This window comes from Phascolarctos cinereus, unplaced genomic scaffold (genome assembly GCF_003287225.1).
Source record: "Phascolarctos cinereus isolate Bilbo 61053 unplaced genomic scaffold, phaCin_HiC Scaffold_726;HRSCAF=1367, whole genome shotgun sequence".
Taxonomy (NCBI): domain Eukaryota; kingdom Metazoa; phylum Chordata; class Mammalia; order Diprotodontia; family Phascolarctidae; genus Phascolarctos; species Phascolarctos cinereus.
The window spans coordinates 6,991,879-7,012,969 of record NW_027556098.1 but is presented as its reverse complement, the minus strand read 5'-3'; the positions used below and the strand labels follow the sequence as shown (position 1 = coordinate 7,012,969).

The following is a 21,091-nucleotide window of genomic DNA, read 5'->3' as shown; positions in this document are numbered from 1 at the left end:
CAAGCCTCTTAATGGAGACAAGATGGATCTTATATACAGAAAGACTGTGGGAGGGATCTAGGAGTGGATCTGAATGGGAGTGGGTAGTAAACTGGGATGAACAGAACTCCTGGGACCTGGAGAATGGAGAAAGACTATGGGAGAATCTAGGAGTGGCCAAGTAGTCTAAGAAGTAATAGAATTACCAAGGGTGGGAAGTAGCCTGGGGCCATAGAGAGGAAAGACAATGGAGGGGAGATTGGTTTAGCCACAATAAAAGACCAGTGGATAGGATTACAGCTTCAGGCAAACGACAGAGATTTGGCCACAGGAAAGTCCAGGGTTTTTCTTTTCTGGGACCCAGATCTCAACCTCATCAATACCACCCCACCTCTTCCTGAAAGTTTCCCTTTCAATTATCCCCCATTAGACTATCAGTTACTTTAAAGTAAGAGCTGTTGGGTTTTTTTGCCTTTCTTTATATCCCCAGGGTTTGACATATGGTGGTACTTAGTAAATGCTCGTTAATCTCTAATTTTCAATCTTTTCTTTGTAGGATTACAAAAGAAACCAGTTATATTATAAGTTAGACAATGGGTTTTTTTCTGAGTTTATGAACCCCAAGTTAAGAACCCTTGACTAAGGGGATCCCACACCGAGATGCAATCCAACAAATATTTTCCCCAAAGGGAAATTCTAACTTTGTGCCTATATTTGCCTGACCTTTCAGATGATGAGAAATGTTCAGAAACATTTTCTCCTTCCACAGAAGGAACAACTTGAGATAAAATGTTTCCCAACCAATTCTTTCCCTCCATCTGGTTACAATCCAGATTTCTAAGCAAGGTATCCAAGAAATATTTAGTTAAGCATCTCGCATGTGCCAGGCACCAAATCAAGAACAGAAAAAGCAGGCCCTGCCCTCACGGAGCTTCCCTTTTACTGGGGAATCTTGCTCGTCCTCGTTCTGGAAGAGAACATGGTGATGCCATGACTTGCCAGTGAATTGCAGGGTGGTGAATAAGACTTCAAGTCACGGAGAGCAGAATTTATTAAGTTTAAATTACATGTGTAACTGACATCTCGGGCCAAATAAAGGGTAGACTCCTTTTCCGAGGTGACGTGACACTGTCTGGAAGTAACAGAAGGGAACTAGCCCCAACCGAAACAGGAAGCAAAAACACCCCCTCACATATACGAGGAAAGAGAAAAAGCCGCAGATCGCACTGCGCATGCTCCGCTTCCCGATCACGTATGCGTTTTGCCTTGGCTCCTCTGATTGGTTGAGCGTCTCCCCCTTCTCTCCAATCATCTTCTTCCTCCCTATCCCACCCTCTGTGAAGAGAAACCTTGTCCCAGCAGGCTGTAACCCTTACCTGTCGCGTCTTCCTGCGGACAGGTGAGCAGGGCGCAGGGGTCAGCCCGAGGGAGAAAGGCGAACCGCAGGGAAGGCTCCTCTTTGGCGCTAACAAGGCTGTGGGGGAAGTGTGTTCGGTGACGGTTACGGCCACGCCCTTCCCCTACGAAGAGGTGGGGGGAAGGTAAGAGGTTCCGCAGTCCGCGCTTCCCCCGCCTTCCTTTCCTCTCCAGGGTTGGTCGGGTCACCCCCCCGCCCCCAGCGCTGGCTCCGCGTGGGGGAGGGGCGTCGCGTGCCCCGCCTGTTTCCCTACTCCACCTGCCTGGGGCTGGGGATTGTTTTTGTTTTCCTAGGCTCCCGGAAGTGAAGTTGGAAGGGGTCTTAAAAGCCCAGGCATCCATCCCTCGTTTTACTGGTGAGAACACTGAGTTTAAAATTCAGTATTCAAAAATATTTAATTCTTGTGAAATTGTTTACTCAGTTTTATTCAAATTTAAGTTTTTTAATTCCCTGCACTTTTATCTGAATTTCAGCAACCAGAAAGATAATTTCCTCTTTTAACTCTTTTTGAAAGGGGGGGAATTTGAAATTTGAGATTTCATTGAATTCCAGTGAGGAAAGTCCCTTGAATGCTGGTGGACAACTTTCCTTCGACTTAACAGTTAACGGGCTCACAGCTGTTACTAAAGGATATTCCTGAGGAGCACTGCTTGAAATGAATTCAGATCAATTTCACAGATATATTGGATCTATATAATATTCCCAGCGCCATACCATGAAATGAGAGAGATAAGAAAAGGAGTTTTTAGTCAATCTTATATGTTGCTTCCCTACCTCTTCAACTTACTGTGAAGTCAGGTTAAAATTAACCTCAAGAGCAAAAGTTACATAAAGGTCATCTCAAAAGTTTGTCTGCAAGTGGTAGATCATTTTGCAGGTGATGGTGGGAGATGGGGATAGAAATGGGATTGTTTTATATAATCAGTCACATTTATTAAGCATTCACTTTGTTAAGATGCTGGGCTAATCTCTGGGGAAGTCACAAAAAAAGGGGAACAAACCAATCCTGTTGTTAAGGAGTGTGTATTCTGATAAGATATATATAGAATATATGGAGGTAGATTGAGTGGTGAGACATCCAAGGACCTGAGAACTTGTTTTAAAAACTCCAACTGAGTTTCATAGTCTTAGGGATGGGAGGTGAGCTAAGGTAGGAAGAAGGGTAGTGTAATTTAGTAAGCCAGGATTGACTATGTTATCTTCATCTATTTGTTACTAGAAACATTTTCATTGAGTACAGTTCTCAATGATTATGTAATATCAGTCCTAGTGCCAGTTTCTGAGACAAAGCAAGCTTGCAATCTGGTTAGAGATTACATTTCTCAAAGCAAAGTGAAGTATCATCATTAAGTGATAGGCAGGGTAACGAAGATCATTCTTTGTAGGCCCCCTATCATGGCAGTTGCTGTTGCCCCTAGACTTTGAGGGGAGTCTTACACCGATAGGTATTCCCATCGTTAACAGCTTGTTATATGAGGAGGCAGCTGTGAAAATACATATGGTTGGTGATTTACATGCATTTAGAGCTGGTTACATCACAGTGTACCTATAAGTAATTTTTACCGTCCACTTCCTAGAATTGCTGCAAGTTGTAACCATTTCTGTTCAATTGAAATAGGATCCCCCTCTTGAAAGAACTTTTTAGTCTGTAGACATAAAGTAAAATGTGCTCTGTAACTAAGAGTAAATATAAAAGACTAAAGTAGAGAGAAAAACATTTCTGTTATCAATTAAGTGCCTGTGTGGAAAAAAAAAACTCATAAGGAGTGGACAAAAAGCTCTTGCTAAAGAATAAAACTGCAGACCTTGTCCCATACAAAGAAATCTGTGTCAATTCTCATCACAGGATGTTAGTTTTTTGGTTTTTTTTCCCTTAGGGGAAAAAATTCTGAAGAGACATTTCTCTGAAAGGCCAGTTGTCCCCAGTGTAATGTATAATCATAAATGCTAAGAAACTGAATAACTAATATTGGAAAATGCAGACAGAGTATGATAATACTGTCACTACCTTTGTTGCCACCACTCGAGTACAAGCTTACCCAGTATGTATAGATAAGCAATTACAGATCTGTAGCGTACTTCACAATATATAGCTTTGTCCAATTAGTATGGAGTTCCCTAATACAAGATAGCTGTGCCTAGATTCCTGAATACAATCTATTTATTAAAAAATGATACTTTTTGTTTTGACACAACAGACACTTTTCAACCAAAGCAGAGCTTCTCTCTCTACCAATCAACGAGAATTTATTAAGCAGTTGTTATGTATGGGATATAGAAACAAAAGTGAAACAACAGCTCCTGTCCTTAAGGGGCTTACTTTCTAACCAGGGAGGCAACATACATATAAGAATATACAGAGTATATACACAATGAATACAAGGTCATTTTGATAGGGAGTAAACTCTCAGAAAGGCTTCATAGGAGCTGAGGCTGGAAAGTATTCAGGATTATGAAAGGCAGAATTTAGAAGGGAAAAAAAGCATTCCAGACCTCCAAAGCCCATGTAAAGACTTGAAGATAGGAAGTGGAGTTTTATGTGTGTGAGATAGCAAGTAGGGTGGAATGGCTAGATCATAGAGTGCATCAAAGGTAGTAATATATCAGAGACTGGAAAGGTTAAAAGGGACCAGGTTGTGAAGAGATTTACATGTCAAACAGGAATTTATGTTTGATCTTAGAGGTCATAGATCGTTTCTAGAGTTTGTGTAGTAGGGTTAGACCTGAGTTTTTGGGAAATCACTTTGTAATTTACAACCAAAACAATCTACAGAACTATCTAATAACTTGATTGCTATTGATAGTAAAATCCCATGATTTTTCTGATTAACAGGAAGGAAAGATGTGTACTTTAATTTTTATAGTATAGGACCAACCTGGGTGGTTTTATTTGCCTGGACCTTGGTTATCATTTAGGGTTAGTCATTATTTACTTTGTTGTAGTCATTATGTGCATTATTCTTTTAATTCTGTTTTCTTTATTCTGTTTCACTTCATAAAAATCTGCCTATGTTTCTTTAAATTTTCATAATCATTATTCTATAAGACAAATTCCATTACATTAACAAATTAGGATTGTTCATCTGTTGCCTTCTTACCCCCCACTCCCACCCCACCCCACCCTCCAGCAAATTTGGCACATATTTCATTTCTAGACTATTTGTGTTTACAAATAATGTTGTTACAAATATTTGTGTACAAATGAGCATTATCTTGCTGCCATTAACCTGGGATATAATCCTAATAGGATCTCTGTGTCAATTAATATGAACAATTTTGTACTTTTCCTATATAAGTACAAATTGTTTTCCAGACTAGTTGGACTGATTCATGACTCATCTAGTTTCAGTTACTATGATTCTTCCCAGAATTGCTCTAAATAACTTAATTTTTCAAATCTGTCATTGCTAATTTCATGAGTGTGAGGTGGTGATACTCAAACTTTCTTAAAATTTCATTTTTCATTATTCATGATTCAGAAGTTTTTCAGGTGCTTGTTGGTAGGAGGGTACATTTCTCCTTTTGAAAACTGTTCATATACTTTGACCACTTGTCTGTTGGAAATGACTCTTATGAATTTGTTTCAGTTCTAGAGAGATTTTATAGATAAGATATTAGACTTTTATCAGAGATGTTTAATGAAGAGATTTTTCTCCAAACTGTATATTTTCTTTTAATTCTTATCCAATCTATTCTAAATTCTGGGTTCTTCTGACCTTGCTCCTTACTCATTTTCTCAGTCTACACTTAGTTTATCCTGTGGTTTCTTAAAATATCACTGTTTGCTACTCAATCTCTTTCTGAAATAAATTATGCAATTGTTTATAATTACACAATAGTTATCACACATTTGAGCATATGCATTGGGGAAGCAATTCAGTAGAGAGTTAAATAGGTCTTTTAAAAAAACCAACTGGGGCAGCTAGGTGGCGCAGTGGATAGAGCATCGACCCTGAAGTCAGGAGGACCTGAGTTCAAATTAAGCCTCAGACCAAACACTTGACACTTGCTAGCTGTGTGACCCTGGGCAAGTCACTTAACCCCAATTGCCTATTTAAAAAAAAACTGATACCATGTATGCTTTAAAAAAAGGTGATTATGGTTGACAAAGTCAAGGGAATTCTCATGATCTTTAATGAAAAAAATTATCTCATGACAACATATTAACATAATTTTGAAATTTATTCACACATTTAATGATATTGAATTTAGACATGCCTGATTTCAGCAGGATGTCACTGCCTATAGATTTAAAGACATAAGGAATTTAAGAAGTTTACTCCAGTCCTCTCATTTAGAAATTAAATTAGTTTAGTCATCAGAAACATACCTATAATCACAGTTTGGGGACATAGTATTCCAGGTGGCTTATGAGCAACCATATTGCAATCCACCAGACTTTGATTCTTCAACTATTGCATGAAAACATTCATTAAGTTCATTAAGTTTCATTAATTGATGGCTTAGGTCTGATTCTTGTGTTTAACAGATGTTTATTGTATTCTTGTCAAAATAAAGTTAGGTGACATTTTCAGAGTGATATAATATTGACGTGAATTGCAGTAATTCTCAAACACCCTCTATTGCTTTGTGCACTCCACTGAATTGGTTACATATATGAAACTATGATTTTATGGTTGTCTTGAGCACATGTTAAGTACGTAACATGTAATCACTTTTTTGGCACAATGCAAGTGCTGTTTCTCCTTGTGCCAGGAGCCCCCCACTCTCTGTTTTTCTAGGATTCTAATAACTAAGGACATCCTTCTATAAACAAAGAGAGAAAAATGCTAATATTTATCTGGTCTTAATAAGGTGTTCTATATACATTAGATTATTTGATCCTCATACCAACCCTATGAGTAAGTACTATACAGGTAATCTCATGTTACAGTGAGTGATATTTGCTTGTGGTCACCCATATAGCTGATATGTATTGGAGACAAGATTCAGCCCTAGTTTCTACTCATTCCAAGTACAGCATTATTTCTCACCTATACTACTCTCATGCACAGGAGGTAAAAGTATGGAAGGTAGTTTAATATTGCTTAGAGTAAGAATCTCTACTGTGATGCTTCCTCATAATAAGGAGATAACTCTAGGTACTCAAAAGTCAGTGACAGTATTGCATGTCCTCTGGCGGGTCTGACCAGATTGGAAAGGCTGCAGATATGGGGCTGGCAGTGGATTGTCTTATACTTTTGTCATCCGAGGGCTAGCCTAACAAAGGCTGCTAGTCAAAGCAGCTCTTGAAAACTTACTCTTAGTGGAGTTGCAGTCTGGGTTATTGGAAGAAGGACTCCTACCAAATTAAATAATGAATGAATGATAATAATTGACATTTAAATGCGCTACATTAAAATAAAATAAAATAAAATAGCACTACATTACTCATCTTGTCCTCACAACAGCCCTGTGAAGTAGGTAGGTCCTATAAAGTATTTTTAGTCTGAAGTCCTCACCCATGAGCAGTTAGGTAATGCAATGGATAAAGTACCAGCCTGGAGTCAAGAAGACTCATATTCCTGAGTTCAAATCTGGCCTCAGATATTTACTAGCTGTGTGACCTTGGGCAAGTCATTGAACCCTTTTTTGCATCAGTTTTCATATCTGTAAAATGGGCTGGAGAAGGAAATGGCAAACCACTCCAGTATCTTTGCCAAGAAAATCCCAAATAGGGTCAAGAAGAGTTAGACCTACAACTGAAAAACAACTGAACAACAATGACAATCTCAGCCATGGTTTCAGTGTAGGAAATTCCTTGACAAAGGGGGCTGCTGTCTTTTCCCTTTTTTTTTTTTGAATCCCTTAGTACAGTGCCTGGCACAGAATAAGGGCTTATTAAATTCTTGTTGACTTACTCCCAAAGAAGACAGTTCCTTTACCATTGTAGATAGTCAACTGCTCTATAATTTATTCTATGGGCACCAAGAGGTTGTGACTTTCCCATGGTCACATGGCCAGTATGTATCAGAGGGAGGACTTGAACCTAGGCCTTGACTTTGAGACCAGCCCTCTAGGCACCTCTGTTCCACAATGCTTCACGCTGTATGTATTATTGCCATTTTATAGGAAAAGAAACAGACTCTTAATTTCTCTGTAGTCACACAGCAGGTAATAGAGCCAGAATCCAAACCCAGGTCTCTTCTGACTATTGAAAAATACTGCTACAATAACCTTTCCCTAGTTTTGCCCAGAAGATCAATATGATGAGACAAATGAAGCATAAACCTTTTTGTTCTCTCTACACAATAAATCTTGAATTAAGTAAAAACCATAGATTGTGGGTTGATAATGGGGAAGGAAATAAAGTTTTGCTGGTAAGCCATACTGTTGTCACCATTGACTGGAGATAGCTTTATAGAGTGTTGGAACACAACTCTAGTATAAATGACTTTGTCGGAATCACCTTTGAAACTCCCTAAAGAATTTCAGTGACTCTTTGTTGATCAAGTCTGGCCTAAGAGCAAGTGTTTTATTTAAGCTTTCATAGGATATATTATCCTGTGATTGATTGATCAGTTCTTTATTTGACAATAACCAAATCAAACTCATATTTTATGATTATAGTACATATGTGATATTTTATATTCTGTGTTGAAAAGCTTTCATTTTCCTTGTGCCAAGAATAAAGATTTGAACATTCTGTCGAAACCTCAAACTCTCTCATTTTTCAGCCCTTTCAGTTATTGTGTTTTTTTATTAACTCTACATAACATAAATCTCTATGACTAGAGTTTGGTGAAATTTGAAACATTTTTATTTTACTTTTCCTGTGTAGTAGAGCAACCATGTTACCAACCTTTACTTGTTGGACACTGTACTGTTTCATACTTGAAAATTATAGGAAAGGAAAACTCCTAAATAATCTGGTACTCCTTTGTTGATGTTAGTAAATTTGCTTTGAGTCTTTAAATACTAATTTAAAAAAAAAGGTAGCTAAGATTTTAAAACATTAGGTTTGTTTAAAAAAACCCTGCAAATTATTTATTCCAAGTTGTGAAATAAAGTAGTGATAAACTAATACCATAGACTTTAACATTTTGAAACTTTGCTTTAGTTTTCAATATTGTAGCTCCCTCTTGTGATAAAAATAATCCTTACATTAAAAATCAGAAATATGACAACTGACTATATACTTTCAGTAGCTTAGCACAGGAACTTTCAAATACGGACAGGAATCCCAATGCAGAAGATAAGGACATATGTCTACTTGACATATTAAGGAAAAAAAATTTATCATTTTAAAGGATTTTAAAGAGAAAGTGGCCTAAACTAAGGACAGACCAATAGGTAAATATAACCTTTCAAAAGTCAGCAAGGTAGCCATAATGGAAAGATAGGGAGATTCATTAAAAGGATATTTTTAGAAGCAGACCCTTAGTTTATTCTGAAAAACAAAAATGACATAGAAATAGTATATTGTTTGAACATCAGTATTTAACAACTTTTTTTAACTGTAACAGCTATATTTACTTGAAGTTACAGATACAGCTGTCAAATAGTGTGACCAATTTTTAACAAATACACAAAAATTTATACATATAATTTTTTTGTACCTTTTAAAGATAGTGTTACCTTTTCATTGTTAGACTTCCTTATCTATCTAGCTTTTTGTTTTTTAATAGGCAGTTGGGGTTAAGTGACTTGCCCAGGGTCACACAGCTAGTCAGTATCAAGTGTTTGGTCTGAGGTCGAATTTGAACTCAGATCCTCCTGACTTCAGGGCTGGTGCTGTATCTACTGCGCCACCTAGCTGCCCCCATCTAGCTTTTTCAAGAATGAAAAAGTATAAAAACAAAGTTTGTGACTCATTGAAATGTTGAATGAAAACTTATAGATATTAATTTAACTGGTAAAGAATCTATACTTTCTTTATTTAGCACTCTGTCTTTTTTAATTAGACCTATTTTTTGAGCCATTCTTATGGAGGAAGATTACAGTAGCTAGATGCTTAATATGGCTTTCTTACAGTTTGTGGATGCCTGAATGTCAGGGACTAATGGAACAAGCCAAAGTATCATAGGGTAGTAGAGGAATACCATACAGTATTTCCCATCCAGTTTGTCCTTTGAACACTTTTAAGTTTTAAATCTGTTGTCAGAAACCTTAACTTCTGGTCTATAGGCATAGAATTTGCAAACAAAATAAGGTAAATTAAGCTATTTTCAGCCTGAAAAATTGTTACACATCATTAGTTATTTTTGGTAAATTGTTTTGTAAAGGAAAAAATATAGTTAGCTTTAACAATTTTCTCATGGACACAGTGTGGTAGCATAGCAAAGAACACTGATGTTAAAAAGCCTAGGTTCAAACTCTGGCAGTAACATTTGCTACATATGTGACCCTCTTTCTGAATTCATCTGTAAAATAAAGGACTTGACTAAGTGGTCTCTAAGGTCTTTTCCAAAGATCTGTAAACCCATGATCTTTTATGAACCTCTATTCACATCCACCAGGATTCCACAAAACCCAGTTTGAGAAATGCTATAGTACAGAATAGAAGGAGGAAGAGCAATTAGAACAGTAGCAGTTCCATAGAAGTAGTATGGCTATCCTAAGCTTGGATGCCAAATAATAGAATCTGAAAGTACCACCTTCTTCAAGTGAATTTTGGTTTCCTGACCTATTTTATGTCATATTTCTCTAGGAAACAAATTAAAGTTTTGTGAATAAGATATTTTAATGGACTAGTCATTCATGTGCTATATAGTTAAACCATTTACTGTACCTTTATCCTCTTCAAATTCAGTTAACGTAAATAACAAACCTGAAATTGAATTTTATAAAACTTAGAAAAAACATAGTTCTACTTTCAGAGTGCTAATCATTACATTTAGAAAAGATGAACACAATCAAGAGAGTTGTGTATAGGTAAGCTTATGTACACGTTACTGGTGAGTGGAAAATAAATTGGCTAAACATATGGGGAAAATAGATTTTGCTTATCCAGGTTGGTGTTCTCATAAGATATTCACTCAATTATAGTTTGCATGTAGTTTTGCAAATTGTTTATTTGAAAAAAGTGGTTCTAAAAATCTAACCCAGCATCCAGTCAGGCTAAAGTAGCAGTTCTAATATATCAGAGTACTAGGACATTTTGCCTGAATCTGTTGGATAGTTGACTCATATATCAATATATCAGCCCAAGTCTTAACCTCTACTAAATGTGTGCCTAGCATCATTCAGTGCCATGATGTCATCACCAACATGTTGTAAAGATTAAGGTCTACCTCAGGAAGAAATTCTAGTCACCTACTAAGACATCATATATATTTTGTTTAGGCTCCTGTCAGTGTAGTTTGAGGTTTTGGATTGTTAGGTGTGATAGTACCAGCATTTCCTTGACAAAGCCTCTTTCCTCCCATCCATAAGCTATGAGTGATTTACTTTATAGAAAGATAAAATTGCCTCCAGGACCTGATTGGCTTGTGTGATGATAGAACTAACATTTTCTTGATGTACCTCCTTTCCTTTCACACACAAAATGGGGAAGCTTTGCAAACCTGCCTCCAGAATCTGCTTGACCCTGAATATCCTGAAACAGATTTCAGGTCATCTAAGGGCATAAAAATTCCCAGCCCCATGGACTGTAGGCCCCTTAGATTTGGTGCATTTCTGAAGACCATACCCCTCACTATTTCCCGCTATCCCGGCTTCCAGGGAGGCAGATAATGCACTTTATTAGTTCAGATTCAGTGTTGAGACAAAATGAGGCACTTGTAAGTCACTGAATGTTTAACAAAAGGAGGTTTTATGTTGTCCTAATACAGCAATAAATTCATCAAGATTGAGTGGCGTGTAATTTCCCTGAATGTGACCTCCTTCATCTCCCTATGTAAACATGTCTGGCCAATAGGTAACAGACTGATTTGAGTAGGGCTATGGAATGCACCCAGTTTGAAGGACCTAGACTCCATATAGATGGGACTTATGCCCTTATGTGTCCAGGGAGCAGTGTCAGGGAAACAGAGACCAATTAGATGTCCTGGGTGCAGCTTTGTAAAGACTCTTCATGTTGTGGTGGAAGGAAAGAAACTTCATCAGTGAAGTACTGGTCCTGTCACACAAAATATATAGTACAAAATGGTGGAGCATCACAAGATGTAACCCAGCACAGTACAGGAGTCAGCAAAGAGAAAGCCAAGCAAGCTAGCTTTATTGAGAAGAAAGGCTATCAGAGAGGTAGTCAGGAAAAGGGAAACAAAGTTAGGTCCTGCTGGGATCCCCAGTGGAGAGGAGGAGGATTGTGCTAAAACTGGTAAAGAGTTGGGCAGAGGGAAGTTACAGAGTTTTTATCTGGTTCAAGCAGGACCATACATTGTGAAGAAGAGGGGTGCCTGGATGTGGTATTTAGGTCAAGGTTTGGGGACTGGTGTTACTTCATGGTTGAGAAGTGGGGATAGGAGGAAGGGGAACACCTGAGGATGTGGCAACTAGTTGATATTCAGACTCCTTGGTGGGAAAGGGGCTCTTGGCCCTTACTACAGGCTTTATATCAGCCAAGTTACTCAAGACATTTGAGCCTCCTGGAAGCTTCATTTGAACAGGGAAGAGAGGCAACTGAAGTCCTTATAACTCCTTCTTACCTTATTCATCCATCCTTTATACTTAAATAAGTATTTTTAAATTTTGTAATGCTTGTTGAGTAATTTCAACTAAATAATAAGAATCATCTGGCTCTCTGAGAAAATATTTCAGTACTACTCAGCATTATAGGAGTGATGTTAACACCAGCAAATTGCCTCTCCCATCTTGACGATCATATGAATTAATTGTCTGCCTTTGATCTAGACCATTGAATTGTAGATTTAGAGATGGAAAATGGTCCAAATTATCATCTAGCACATCTTACTTAATTGTTAATGCTGAAGAGTTAAAAACCTCTTTCTAGTGGTTTTTTAATGCTATAAGTCAGGTCCTTTTATGTACCAGGTTTCACGTTTTCATGTCTGAAGCTTTATTGCAGTTAATTATGTTTCATAATTTATGTTTGAGAAAGTACTAGCTGTTCAAAAAACAATACATAGTGGAAAAAACTCTACAAAAAAACCCATTTTCAACCAATGAACATTTTTTTCTTGGGAATGATAATGAAAACAATGTTTTGTTAGCATAAAAAAAGATTAATTTCTAACTAAGAAAAGTAATTAACCTCTACCCCACTCCCCATCCCCTTTCTTTTCAGGTATAAAGATGTCTGACAAGACCAAGAAAAAAGTAGCTACCAGAGCTTCAATTATTGAGCAGCTATTGACAGAAAAGAATTTCCAGGATCTTGGAGATCACCTGACTGAACTAGAAACTATTCACATGAGTATAGAGCATCTCCAAGAGACAGGTGTTGTAAGAGCTGTATATAGAGTTTTGAAACATTGCCCTATAGTGATTTTCAAAAAGAAAGCCAAGTGTTTACTTTCCAAGTGGAAAACACTTTACAAAAATCACTACTTTCAACCAATGAACAGTTCTGATTTTTATCTCGAGGATAGTAAAGAAAACACTGAACACGTTAGTCTGGTTCAAGAAGAAAATTCCCCATATCCAAGTAAAGAACAAATATTAGATACAGTAAATTCTAACTCTATGTCATCATCCCAAGATAATGCAAAAGGTGTTGAAACATTTGTGCCAGAAAACAGTGCTGCTCAAGTGGAGGAGCATTCAGAAGAACATTTCATGAATCATGACGCTAAATCCATTGACAGCAAATCACCTTGGCATCAAGATCCTATGAGGGCTAAGTGTATAGAACTTCTTTATGGAGCTTTAGTTACTTGTGCCACAGACCAGGAGAAAACTGATCGTTGGCAAATATTGGCGAGAGAAATTGAGGAGTATGTTTTTGCACTCTATTCAAAAAATCTCAAAAAATACAAAAATTGCATCAGAAGCAAAGTGTCAAATTTGAAGAATCGAAAAAATCCTCATTTACAACAAAATCTGTTTTCTGGGACCTTATCTCCAAAAGAATTTGCTGAAATGACAATCATGGAAATGGCAAATGATGAATTAAAGCAGTTGAGGGCCTCATACACAGAGTCTTGTATACAGGAACATTATCTTCCTCAAGTGGTTGATGGCACACAAACAAATAAAATAAAATGTAGGCGCTGTGAAAAATTTAATTGCAAGGTCACCGTGATTGCCAGAGGAACACTTTTCCTTCCAAGTTGGGTTCGCAGTGCAAATCCAGATGAAGAAATGATGACCTATGTCATTTGTAACGAATGTGGAGAACAGTGGTATCACAGCAAGTGGATTTGCACGTGATTGTGAAGAAACGTTAACATTTTTGAATAAAGATAATTTTTGTTTATAAAGTGCTTTTGCAACACATTTCAGACCGATTGCACAGGTATTATATTTTCTCAGTAACCCTCCAGAGTAGGTAGCTGATTAATTAAAAGCTTCTAGATTGATAGTGGCTCCCCTTTTCAAATGAATACCAGTTTTCACATACAAGTAATGGTTATTTTAAATGTTTCTTCTTTCATGATGAAACATTATCCAAAGTTTGGATTGAAGTTATCATATACTTGGACATATACATGGACACTTGTTCATCCAGTTGGCAGAGGTAGAGACTGAGGTACAGTTATAGTCAAGTTCACACAGCTACTAAATGGTAAAGTTAAGTCTCAAATCCATGCTTTCTGTTGCCTGGCCTGGTTATTTTTTCGCTAGCTGTTACTACCAAGGATTGTAGCTGTTTGAAGCACCAAAGAGGGGCATACCATGTCTAAAGAGATTAAGTGACTTGTTAACATAGCCAGTTAGTAATTGAGAGTCAGAAGAAATTAAGTCAGGCAACATCTTTTGTAAAAGATGGGTTTTTTTTGAGTAGTATTTTTTGAGTGTAAGAATCTAGAGATGGGTCCTATGGTGATAACCACAGTGGAGATTTGTTCATATGAAGGACATAATTCAGGTTCTTTGCATGAGAACTGTTATGTTTCAGTAAAAATTGGCATCACCTGGTAAGAAATGGATCATTCCAGTTCTGTTCAACTCTTATTTTTCTTTCTTTTCTCTTCTCACTTGCCAGACTGCACCCTCTACCACTAAAGTTATTCTTCTACTGTATTAAGAATCCATCTGTTCAGTTCTTTGAAATTCTGCATTTCTTTTTCTTTGCACATGCTCTTTGTAGGATGTGAAGAGTTAGTAATTGATTTTGTATATCTGTTATTTAAATATATGTATATTATACTATGTAACATAATTTACAAAAATATGGATGTTTGTGTAGATATGCACATGTATGTGGTAAATATACATCTATACGCACAGACACACACTATATATATAAAACTTAAGTCCAAACTCTAATGTTCAGTCTTTTAAGAATCACAGTTTTAAAATAGGTAGTTTTATGTGAAAAATTTGTATTACTATGCCAAGATAAGCCCTTTTTAAGTCAGTCTTTTAAATAGGTAAATTTATTCCTGAAGCTAAGGAGGGGCATACCACGTCTGTTTTGCATGAATTTTGTGAGCAGCTTTTAATGCATGTGTATGTGCGCATATGTACATATTACTGTGTGTATATTATATACATACATTCATGTGTATGTATAGAGATTTGGTGTTGAAAAGGACCTTAGAAGCCGTTTAATCCAGTCCCCTCAATTTATATATGGGAAACTATAACTTAAAAGATTGAAGTGATTTTCCCAAGGTCACGTGGTAAAATGGCAAATCTTAAGATTTAAACTCATGCCCTCTGAATTCTTGGCATCAAAGATTTTTTTTGTTTGTTTTTTGGTGAGGCAGTAGGGGTTAAGTGACTTGCCCGGGGTCACACAGCTAGTAAATGTCAAGTGTCAGGGGCAGCTAGGTGGCACAGTGGATGGAGCACCGGCCCTGGATTTAGGAGGACCTAAGTTCAAATCTGGCCTCAGACACCTAACACTTACTAGCTGTGTGACCCTAGGCAAGTCACTTAACCCCATTGCCTAGCCCAAAAAAATAAAAAAATAAAATGTCAAGTGTCTTGAGTCCAGATTTGAACTCGGGTCTTCCGGACTCCAGGGCCAGAGCTCAATCTACTGTGCCACCTTGCTGCCCTGGCATCAAAGAATTTGATGGCCCTCAAAAGTCAACTAGTTAAACTTTCTCATTTTTGTTGTTCAGTCGTTTTTCAGTTGTGTCTAACTCTTGGTGACCATTTGGAGCTTTCTTGGCAAAGATACTGGAGTGGTTTACCATTTCTTTTTCCAGCTCGTTTTACAGATTCAGAAACTAAGACCCTAGAAGGTTAAATGACTCATTGTACAACACTGCTTCTATATCTATCTATAACATAAGAGATTGCATAGCACAGTGCCTGCCTTAAGAAGAATTAACAACAAGCATTTAGGAAACACCAGCAGTGTTCCAGGTATTGTGCTAGGCTCTGGATTTTGTAATCAGTCACTGCTCTCCTTGCTTGCATACTTCTAGGGGATACAGCACCTACCTAGATAACTAAATATAAAGTAATCAGCTTACTAACTGAACAGGTTTCACTAGTGAAGGCATTCCAGGCATGGGGGATAGTTTGTTCAAAAGTAAGCAGTATGGGGATGGAATGTCATGTATGAGGAATAGCAATTAGGGTTATGTGTCAACAGTTTGGAGAGAGAGCCTGGGGCCAAATGCAAAGGGCTTTAAGTTCCAAGTAGAGAAGTTTATTTCATCCTAAAGCTAATAGCAAGCTACGGAGGATACTTGTACCAGGGAAATGACATGGTCAGACTTGGGCATGAGGAAGACCTGGACACACTAGTTAGGAGACCATGGGCTAGTTAACAATTCCCCAGTGCCCTGCACAGCTTTATAAAATTACAGACAAATTGCTAATCTGTATCTGTAGATGGATTCCATTTCTAGGATCCCCCAACACTGATGAAATTACAGGTTCAGACCATATATATTATATACATACATATATGATCTGAATCCATAATTTTTATCGGTGTACATGATAAATATTGTATGTAATATACATACAAATGATCTGAAATATCATTTCTTCAATGTATGTGTACGTACATATATCATGTATGCATTGCTCACACACATACAGTTCTCTCTTTTTGGGGGCTGTAAAAATGTTATAGTGTTTATCATCTTGGAATACAAACAGGATCTTTTAACTTGAGATGTTCAGTTAACCTGTTCATGCATTCAATCATCATCCCAATCCTTTTTCCCTGTTGGAGGTTTTGGGCTACCAGCTGGTCTTGCCATGATTATTTCTGATCAACTGTGAGTACGGTAATTACGGCATTAATGGCCAGCTTGATAGCCTAATATTTTTCAAGAAAAGTATCTAGAATGCCAGTTTTCAACATATCCTTTACTGCAGAGTTTCAGCCTCAATATCTAATTCAACATTTTTGTTTCCTTCTTGATATACTGCATAAAGTTTAGGGATCCCTTCATTAGCCTTAACTCTAGAATGTTCTGCCATTGCCTGGGGGAATCGCTTCAGATGCTTCTGCAGATTTCCTGATGGCATATTGTTCCAGTCCAGGATATATCTCTCCATGTGGTGTGATCTTTTTTGGCTGCTTCAGCTTCTTTTGCTCCACCTCCAGGCACAAAATGCTTATCCCTTGTGAGAATTTGAAAGTATTAACACTATCATCTACTGCCCTTTTTAAAATGTCATCCATTAGATTATCTGTAGAACTCTGAAGCACTTTAGTAGAAATGGCACCATCTGCCTTTTCATGCTTGAAAACAACCACTATTCCTGTTACACGGCACTCCCTCTCTTTTCTCCTTATCTTTACATTGTCACACTACCAAACCTGGAATGCACTCCCTCCTCACCTCTGCTTCATTGACTCCCTCTTCAAGACATAGCTGACATGCCACCTTCTACACCTTTCCTACCCCTGCCCCAAACTGCTACAGCACGTGTTCTTTCCTTATCTTTAAATATAATTACTGTGTGTTTATTTTATTTTGTATCTGTGTATTCTGTATAGACTTCAACTGAATATATACTTGCCTTCCTTGACAGACTATAATTTCCTTAAGAGTAAGAATTGTTTCTTTTTGCTTTTTCTATTACTAGTGCCTAGCACAATGCCAGGTATATAATAAATGCTTCTTGATTGATAAACATTTTCTCATACATCATTTTCTCACTAGTTAATCTTTTCTCTTTTTTTTGGCAAGGCAACTGGAGTTAAGTGACTTGCCCAGGGTCACACAGCTAGTAAGTGTCAAGTGGCTGAGGCTGAATTTGAACTCAGGTCCTCCTGTCTCCAGGGCTGGTGCTCTATCCAACACCCCACCTAGCTGCCCCTGGCCAGTCAATCTTAAGCCCTTACTGATAACATTCTTTTTCATAAGCTTTTTGGAGAGGATTGCCACAAAATAGGTAATAGTGCTAGGTTTTCCTTAGTCATAACTTTTTAGGCTTGAATGTATCACCCTCATTTTACAGGTGAGGAAATGAAGATGTAGATAAGTGATATGCTCAAAAGTTCACAGCAACATAAGGATTAATACTCTGGACTGAACATTTAGGATCATACTGGGTTTTAGTCATTTACACTGATTTAAAATTTTGGTACTGATCAAAAAACAAAACAGTGGTTTTGACTTTGTAGGGAACTCCCAGATGAAGAAACTCCCTTTACAAATGGAGATGTAGCTCTTCTGCAATGTGAGAGTTGCGTAGGGTACTGAGAGGTTAAGCTACTTGCCCCATGTCACATAGCCATTATGTCTTTTCTAAAAGTCCATCTTTCTCTGCTAGGCCACACTGCTTTTTCTGTTGTTCCTAGTATTGCCTCCCTGCCTGACCCCTCAAATGGTAGGAAATTAATGCAGAATACAAAAACATTTTTACACAGATTATTTTGAAGGAAGTAGTTAAAGAACATTCTTAGCAGCTCTTCCCATCTAGTTGGTAAAAGGCTGTCCAATGTGATGCAATATGTTAGAAGCTTCAAGGGTTAAACGAAACTTGCAAAATCATTTAAAGACTGTTAAAATTTCACAAAGTACAGGCCAGTATGAATTAAATTTGTTCAGTGATCACGGAAGTGAACATAGCTCGTTTTATTAAAGTTCACATGAAAACCAAGATTATACATTGTAACAGCATTATTTTTAACAAGCACAAATATCTCTGGTCAGTGATATTTTTATTTCATTTTCCTTTTTAAATTTTTATAAAATTTTAAGTTTCCTTTACATGAAATTTGAAGACCAAATTTATAGAGCCATAAAATACTACCACTGGAGGCATTTGATTAGTAGTAAATAAATTTTATTATTGTTGTTAAAAGTTTACTTTGAAAGAGCTTTAATTTTATCCAGCATCCTTCTATATCATATCTATTTTATGAATTGCTTAATAACCAACCTAGTGATGAGCCCTTCTATGCTTAGCTAGGCTTTCCCTCAAACCAGAGACATGATATATTTCTTCAGTAGGTCTATATTTAAAGCCTTTTCAAACTGGGAGCATGTCCCAGGGTTTTTGCTGTTGGTATAACCTTTAAGAACCTGGACATACCACCTAATCACAATAATCAAAATGAAACTTTACCTAGTAATTTAGCTCTAGCAAAATACTGATTTGATTTTTTTAAATAAGGGGAAAAAACCTACAGTTTCTAGGATCTGGTAATTTCTGATGTTCTGATGAGTAATTGTTTCATTTCCCTGTGCCTGAGCTCCTAAAAAGCCAGGGTTTTTCTTAAAAATATATCAAGGATAATGGTTCTCAAAGCGTACCTTCTTCAGGAGGCCTTTCCACATCCCATTTAGCTGCTAGTGCCTTCTCACCTCCCATCTACTCTGTATAGGTTTTATTTGTACTGTTATTTTCATATTGTCTTCCCCATCCAAATGTGAACTCCTTGCAGGCAAGAACTACCTTTGCCTTTCCTGACTTAAGAATCAAATAAATGCTTCTTGACTTGATAATTCATGAGTTTTTATCCTGAGGGACCTTTCTTAAATTCCCCTTGCCCCACACATAATAACCAGGACTAGATTAAAGTTTTTATAGGTCCTAGAAACTTCTGTTTCATACAGTAATATATCAAAAAATGTCATCAGCTTAGATTTATTCCAGAAATTCAGGTTTTAGTATTAGGCAGAACATAATCATAATAGACCATATTGATAAAAATAATTAAAATTGCATCATTGTATTAATACAGAACAGGTTTTTGACAAAATACAGAACACATGCTTAAAAACAGTGGAATAGATAAAATAGTTTCTAAAATCAAAGTTAACATCATTTGTAATAAACACGAGAAATTTTTCCAACAAGATCAGGAATAAAACAAGGATGTCCATTGTCACTGCTATGATTTGATATAGTTCTAGAAATACTAACTATGAAAATAAGAAAACAAAATTGAGGGAATAAACATAGACAAAGATAAAACATCTTTTGTATATAAATTGCTAATTTTGCAGATGATAAGATTTGCTTATTTAACCCTGGAAATTAAACTAAAAATTAATTTTAAAAATTAACTTCAGTAAATTTGCAGAATATAAAATAAATCTATGAAATCATCAATCTTTCCACGCAAACCCAACAAAACCCAGCAGAAAGAGAAACTAAATTGTAATAAAATAATCCTTTGGTAATTTGGTATGTTACTGTTTCTGTAAATTTATATGGTATTGTCATTTATACTATATTAGTAGGGGCAAACCATGAGCAATTAATTTCTTTCCAATTATCTAAGTCTCCCTTTATTTCCGTAAAGACTTTTCTATATGTATTCATGTAGCTCCTTTGTGGGTCTTGGTAAATGCATTCCCAGATTTTTTTAATCTGTAGGAATTTTGAGTGGGATTTCTTTTTTGTGTTTCTATAAAGTAGCATGGGAGACAACAGTGTGACTGAGGGAAAGATATGGAGCGCAGCAGAGAGAAGGTAGCAGAGACAATGCCATGTCAAATCAGCTCCCTTCAGATGGCTTGTGGTATGTGCCTCAGAGCAAGGGACTTAGAAAACTGGCTTCAGGGCCCAGACTCTGCTCAATAGAGAAAGAATAACAGGCACTGGCACTTCAGTATGATTTTGCTCATCATTTCTTGAAGTCGTTTATCCTGATTTTGTTTATATAAAAATCTATAATTAATCATGAATGCATTTTGTGCCAGGAAAGGAGAAAATGAAGGTTACTGATGCTGAAAAAAAAAATGTATATGTTAATACCATATTGTGTGCTTTGGGCACAAGTCTGTCAGAAACCATTTTTATTCGTTTAACAGAGGTACCTCACACCTGCTGACATAATTCTACCCCAACATAATTTGAAGTATCACTTATAGGACTCTTGGACGAGGCTATTGTGGTAAAACAATAAAACAGTATTTTGGGTCAATACATGTAATAGAGCAATCGTCGCTTAATCTTTTGGAGAACCCCAGGAGAACCATCCTCCTAAAACTATCCTTCCTTCTTTGATCACTAGTGTCAAAGGCTTTCCTTCAGCTGGTCACACATGATCTGAAGTAATCAAAGTAGTCAAACCTCCTCCCACTGATCATTACTCTAATCGCTTCAGGAAATGAGGAAAGAAGAGACTGCCAATACTCTGATCCCTTCAGGGAAAGGGAGGAGGCAGTAAACTCTAAAAGATGTAAGATTATTTTTCCTAAATGTGGTTACCACACCATTCATTTTCTGGGGCTTTAGCTTTTGTTCTTGACGCTT

General features: G+C 37.0%; 1 protein-coding gene across 3 annotated transcripts; it reads left to right on the top strand.

Annotated features, from left to right (window-relative positions):
- Positions 1-1,269: 1,269 nt before the first annotated feature.
- TCEANC (transcription elongation factor A N-terminal and central domain containing) lies at positions 1,270-19,332 on the top strand. 3 transcript variants are annotated; one of them, XM_021007498.2, is made up of 2 exons: positions 1,270-1,520; positions 12,585-19,332. In XM_021007498.2, exon 2 carries the CDS (start codon positions 12,593-12,595, stop codon positions 13,667-13,669), a length of 1,077 nt encoding a protein of 358 aa, XP_020863157.1. In that variant the 5' UTR covers positions 1,270-1,520; positions 12,585-12,592; the 3' UTR covers positions 13,670-19,332. The 3 variants fall into 3 exon arrangements, with proteins under 3 accessions (XP_020863157.1, XP_020863158.1, XP_020863159.1); XM_021007499.2 differs by having other exon boundaries at positions 1,271-1,378; XM_021007500.2 differs by lacking the exon at positions 1,270-1,520 and adding an exon at positions 1,543-1,751.
- Positions 19,333-21,091: the final 1,759 nt, after the last annotated feature.